We start from the raw sequence: 6203 nt of genomic DNA, 5'->3' as shown, positions 1-6203 counted from the left end.
AAGTAAGGGAACACTTTGCGGGTAAAAAGTGGTAAAAACTGGTAACCTCAGGCACGTAAAGGAACACGACTATCATAGCAACATTCTGTTAAACGAAAACTGTTATTCATTGGAATATTGACAAGAAAAACATTAAAACTCAAGTTTGACGGCATTCACTTTTAATTTTTTTATTAAATAAACAATGAAAAAAGTAAAGAAATAAATTTCGACCACAAAACACAACTTTAATGTTTTCTGCCGCGAGAAATGGGAATCAAAATCGATTGGAATTGCAGTTATCAATTCCAGTGAGTTGTGTAGCCATCTGTAACCAAAATGTGGAACTATTAGCATATGTTTTTGGAAAATGCATTTGTTCGGGTCTTTATTGCTATACGTCTTTGATTTTTTATCAGCTTTTTCCATTCCTCCATTCGTAAACAACAGAACAGCCGGTCATTTTTATCGGCCATTCTCTTTGTCTACCTTGTTCGTACTTTGGGAACGCTTTTATAACTGTTCGGCTTTTAAGATTTACACGTAAACAAAAGATGATTTTTATCTCTAAAAATTTTGCAAAAAATTGAATTTGATGTAATTCTGTATAAGGTACGAAGAGAGTCTTCAGGCGTGTAATTCCGTCGTGGTTCTTCCTGTTCTTGAATAAGTTTCCTTATTCCTGTCTGACTCCGCGACTAATGTAACTCCCCCTTTTTGTCTTTTAGTTTTAAATGAGGCTTTAAAAACTGGAAATGTCGGCTACATTAAGGTATCGTGGCAATAAAAGTAATCTCATAGAGATTGCCAAAACATTAGATGCCTTTAAAAAGGTTCCAGAAAAATACACAGAGACAACAGAGATCGGGGGCACACGTGAGTATTATTAATAACCAATGATCACGCCATTACTGTTTCACGAAAATACTGTCCGAACTACGAATCTAATCACAACTTCTCCTCCTTTTAGTCTCACTCATTAGCCGCCTGTTGATTGTCTTCTTGATCTATAAAGAGATACAATATTATCAAGATGCCAAATTGAAATATCAATTTGTTCCCGATACAGAAAGCGAAAAGGTACAAATGCATGTTGACATCACGGTGGCAATGCCATGTGGTTCACTGTCGGGCGTCGATTTAATGGATGAAACCCAACAAGATGTTTTTGCCTATGGCACCTTACAACGTCAAGATGTATGGTGGAAAATGTCTGTCGAAGAGCGGGAAGAATTTGAACGACAACAACATTTGAATCATTTTTTACGTGAACAATATCATTCGATTGCTGATATTCTCTTTAAAGATGTCATCAAGACAACACATGAAATAATTCATCCCGAGAAGGTCGAGAAGGGAGCAGATGGAAGAGGAAGAGCAGGAGATGGAGAACATCGAGGTCATGTTTTACCAGAAGAGAAATTTGATGCATGTCGTTTACATGGTACTTTGGGAATACACAAAGTTGCAGGTGTATTACACATGGTGGGTGGAGCAATGCCTGTAGTGGATATGATTGGTGACCATTTGATGATTGGTTTTCGCCGCCTGCCCTCGAATTTTACCCATCGCATTAATCGTTTAAGTTTCGGTCAATATTCGAAGCGCTTGATACAGCCGTTGGAAGGTGATGAAACTTTTGTGGCCGATGAATCGACAAGGGTACAATATTTCCTCAATATTGTGCCCACTGAAATTCATACTGCCTTTTCGACCATTAATACCTATCAGTATTCGGTAACGGAAAATATTAGGGTATTGGGTAAGTTGTCAAGTCCCAAGGTCTATACAAGATCGGACAGTTAGATGACCTTTATCTATAGTCCTTGGTTTTCTGCAATTATGAAAATTAAATATTGTGTGTGTGTTTTTTTCTTTAGATGGCGATGGCAGTTCTTTTGGTTCCCCTGGCATTTATTTCAAATATGATTGGTCTGCTCTGAAAATTGTTGTCCGCACCGATCGGGAAAATCTTATTAATTTTATAATAAGACTATGTTCCATTATAGCAGGTATTATTGTTATATCAGGTAGGTCTCCCCCAGCTAATTCCCTAGATAATTATGATTGATTCAATGTTTTGTTTCTTTTTTCAGGAATCTTAAATTTCATCTTAGTTTCAGTACAAAAGAAACTACTCTCCATATTTGCTCCCCAGTTGCTGCTAAAAAGACTAAAAGAATCTCCAGAGAATACACCATTGGCCAAACCTCATCTTTTCAAGGACACAACAATGACTGCAACGCCGCCTATTGTGGTTAGTAATGATTTGATAACTAGTGCCAATTTAATGGCACCAAAGGTGGAGGCCGCAATTGTTCCAGCCATAAACAAAACGGCAGAACAGCAGTAGACTTTGTGGTCCACATATCTTTTAGCATTCCAAAGAATCTCTGTTTTTTTAATTTGCAATAAAAATGACGTTTTTTACTTAAATTTAAAAGAATGTGAGGCCATCTTATTTAGAATAATATTTTATACATCGTTTGTGGTGGAAGGTCCCCATGGGCAATGGATGTTTTGAAATTAAAAAAAATTATTTAGAACGTTGCCGAAATTTCCCCCTGTTCATACAGCCCTATTCTGAACATTCCCATGGGAACTGTAATTGATTTATCTAAGTCAGTTGGTGTCGAAATACAAAAAGAATCAATTGATGATGCTTATTTTATAAAAAGAAGTAGCCAAGGCAACACAAAGGCAAGTTTAATTGTGAAATTTGCATCAAAAACAGCGAAAAACAAACTTATGTCTTTAAAACCACAATTGAATTGCAAAGAAGAAACTAAATCGATTTACGTAAACGATTTCTTGGGTAGAGAGACCATGGAACTATTGAAATATGCAAAATCACTAAAGTCCGTCGGTTATAGCAGAGTTTATTCACACTCTGGAAAAATTTTCGTGAAGAAGAGTGACATAACCAAGCCTAGACTAATAAACTCGGTACAAGATGTCGACGCACTATTATTGGATGCAACTACGAATAAACATCATTCGAGAAGACAGTCCAAAAAACTTGTGTCTGTATCAGATATTTCAGATGTATCCGATGATGGAGATCAAGATGATAATCAATTTATGTCCCCAGTAACTAAACATTAAATAATCATTGTATATTTTTTTTTTCTTTATATAATATTTAATTACTTTAAACATGAATTCCAATAATAAATATTTTTCAAATTTAAATGATTTTAATAATTATTTAGAAAAATTCGCAAATAACTTTTTTAGTATAATATCTGTAAACATGCGAAGCATTTCGTCAATTAATAAATTTAATGAATTTAAGAATTTAATCTTACAGTTTGAGATACTGCCAAATGTTATCGCAGTACAGGAGACGTGGTTTCATAATGATGTAAAACAGATCTATAATATTCCTGGCTACAAAGCCATCCATTGTTGCTGGAATGATGCATACGGTGGAACTTCTGTCTTTATTAAGAACGCTTTTGAATACAATGTTGATATCTGTGAAAACAAACATTTTATTGATTCAATTACTGTTTCAATAAACAATTTTAAAATAAATGGAAAACCTTTGAAATTCACGAGTTTCTATCGCTCGCAAAAATGCAATCTTATTTCTTTTTATGATTTTATTGAGAACAGGTTACTGAGCATTGGTAATTCACCAAGTGTTATTGTAGGAGATTCAAATATAGATTTTTTAAATGCCTCTGAATCATCTGAATTTTCAAATACTTTACTTCAATTTAACTATGAAACTTGCCACGATCTTATTACCCGTCCATCGAGTGGGAAGTCAATAGATAATGTATTCAGCAATTTTGCAAATACGATCCTAGTAGATTCTGTAGAATGTAAGCTTACAGATCACAATGTAATATTTTGCAAAATAATGTGCGATATGAAACAAATTGGAAACGATAAGATAATACATAGCCATTGTGATTATAACTTGTTGAAAGAGAAAATTCGAGAAAAATTTGGAAACATGCAAATGTGTGGTGACGCAAATGCTGATATAGAACACATGATGGAAATTTTTTCTGATTCCATTGAGAGATCAACAACGAAAAGAACAGAAGTGGTATTCTCAAGGGATTTGATAGCACCGTGGATCAATGACAATATTTTAGCACTTATAAAATTAAAGAAAAAATTGTTATCCAAAAGAAGAAAGAAAGGCGCAAGTGTAAGTATAGAGAGCAGGCTAAAAAGCATAAGTAAAATCATTAAAAAGGCTACTAGGATATGTATGAATAGCTTTTATCAATCTAATCTTAAAGACCTTCAAAACAATCCGAAGAAATGTTGGAGATTTTTGAATGAACATTTAGGTAGGGCTTCACATTCAGAAATAAAATTGAAGGATGAGAATGGCGACTGTATAGATAATAACGAGATGTGTGAAAGATTCAACAGGTTTTTTGTAGATATTCCTTGTCAGTTGAAAGAACAGATTGAGCATTTTCCTACTGACTGCTTTAACATGTTCAACACGCTTACAACTGTACAACACTCATTTAACTTTTGTGGAACCACTGACGAGGAGGTCTTTGACATTATTAATAAACTTCAAATAAGCAAAAGTCCAGGTCATGATGGGGTCAACACGAAGATGTTGAAATTATGTGCGAATATCATTGTACCAAAGTTAGTAAATGTATTTAATACAGTTATTGATACATTGGTTTATCCGGATGTACTAAAGATTTCCAAAGTCATTCCTATACCGAAGTGCAAAAATACGTATAATATCGAAGAGTTTAGACCGATTGCGCTGTTATCTACATTTGATAAAATTTTGGAAAAAATTTTACACAAACAATTGACAACATACCTGGAAGAACACAATTTATTATACAATCTCCAACTTGGTTTCAAAAAAGGTAGTGGGACGCTAGAAGCAGTAGTCAACGTAGTTAACACAATTTGCGATGGATTAGATAATGGTCACGGTGGAGTAGCAGGTGTGTTCTATGATTTGTCAAAAGCATTTGACTTAGTAGACCATGACATTTTACTACAGAAGCTTTTATTCTATGGAGTTGTTGGCAATTCATATAAAATTATAGAAAGTTACCTTCGAAACAGGAAACAGTTTGTGCAGATAGGTACATGTTGCAGTAAAACAGAAGATGTCAAATATGGCGTCCCACAGGGAAGTGTTTTAGGACCTTTGCTTTTTTCAATATATTTAAATGATATAGCAAATTTGAAATTATATGGGAAGCTAATTATGTATGCTGATGACATGAGTCTGTTTTATCCGTATTCTCATGCAGTTATCTTGAAAGCCCAGATTGAGCATGACGCATTGGCAATTTATGAGTATGCAAGAATAAATGGATTGTGTTTAAACTCGGAAAAAACTAAAATCATTCGATTTCGCCCTCATTGCAATGGTGGCGATGTTTTTAATGCTAATATCTGTAACAAGGTTATAACAGAGAGCAATTGTTTGAAATATTTAGGTTTAAATTTTCAGAGTAACTTGGCATGGAATAATCATTTGCAATATGTTAAAGCAAAAGTAGCCCCAGCAATAGGTTTACTTTATAAATTCAAAAACAAGTTCGATGAAAAAACTAAGTTATTATTATATAATGCTCTTATACATAGCCACTACAATTATTTACCAATGATATATTGTTACAAAAAGAATACAGATTTCAAGTCATTGCAAAGATCGCAAAACAAGGCTCTTAGACTAGTTTACAATCTTCCACAAAGATTTTCCACATCATTGCTATTCAAAAACGTATCTAAAACTATTTTACCAATACACGGACTTCACAAAATGCAACTACTAATGTATATGTATAAAGCTGTTAACAACATTGGTTATCACGTAATACCATTTTCTCAAAACCAAACAAATATCATCACTAGAAATAGTAACAATCTTCATATTAAAAGGTGCAGATTAGAAACCACAAAACAGCGAATTGAATATATTGGTTGTTCGGAATATAATCGCCTTCCACAGAATATTAAAAATAGTCCAAGAATTTCACATTTTAAAAACCAAACAAAATTATATCTCTTAAATAATATCGAAATGCTTCTAATGTGATTAAGTATTTTCATGAATCAATTTTTTCACATTTACTCAATTTTATTGTATGTATATATACAAATTGAAAATGTTAGATTTAGTCTTGCCCCAATAATGTCCACGAGGCGCTGGGGCATTAATATATATATATGAAATTTTATACATTGAAATAAATAATAATAAAAAAAAAAAA

At 33.4% G+C, this 6203-nt stretch overlaps 1 protein-coding gene across 1 annotated transcript; it reads left to right on the top strand.

Annotated features, from left to right (window-relative positions):
• Positions 1 to 436: 436 nt before the first annotated feature.
• On the top strand, positions 437 to 2422 carry LOC141398827 (endoplasmic reticulum-Golgi intermediate compartment protein 2). The gene is made up of 5 exons (XM_073976531.1): positions 437 to 591; positions 708 to 855; positions 950 to 1741; positions 1860 to 2009; positions 2076 to 2422. Exons 2-5 carry the CDS (start codon positions 735 to 737, stop codon positions 2330 to 2332), a joined length of 1320 nt encoding a protein of 439 aa, XP_073832632.1. The 5' UTR covers positions 437 to 591; positions 708 to 734; the 3' UTR covers positions 2333 to 2422.
• The last annotated feature ends 3781 nt before the right edge of the window (positions 2423 to 6203 follow it).

Source organism: Musca autumnalis, unplaced genomic scaffold (assembly GCF_047663935.1).
Source record: "Musca autumnalis isolate F117 unplaced genomic scaffold, ASM4766393v1 scaffold_3, whole genome shotgun sequence".
In the NCBI taxonomy this organism is placed as follows: Eukaryota; Metazoa; Arthropoda; class Insecta; order Diptera; family Muscidae; genus Musca; species Musca autumnalis.
The sequence above is the reverse complement of the archived record's forward strand: the minus strand, read 5'-3'. Positions and strand labels throughout refer to the sequence as shown.

Coding starts and splice junctions, on each gene's coding strand:
- LOC141398827 (XM_073976531.1), top strand. CDS start 735: ATGTCGGCTACATTAAGGTATCGTGGCAATAAAAGTAATCTCATAGAG. Junction 1,742..1,859: donor GGAAAATATTAGGGTATTGG/GTAAGTTGTCAA, acceptor TTTTTTCTTTAG/ATGGCGATGGCAGTTCTTTT. Junction 2,010..2,075: donor AGGTATTATTGTTATATCAG/GTAGGTCTCCCC, acceptor TTCTTTTTTCAG/GAATCTTAAATTTCATCTTA.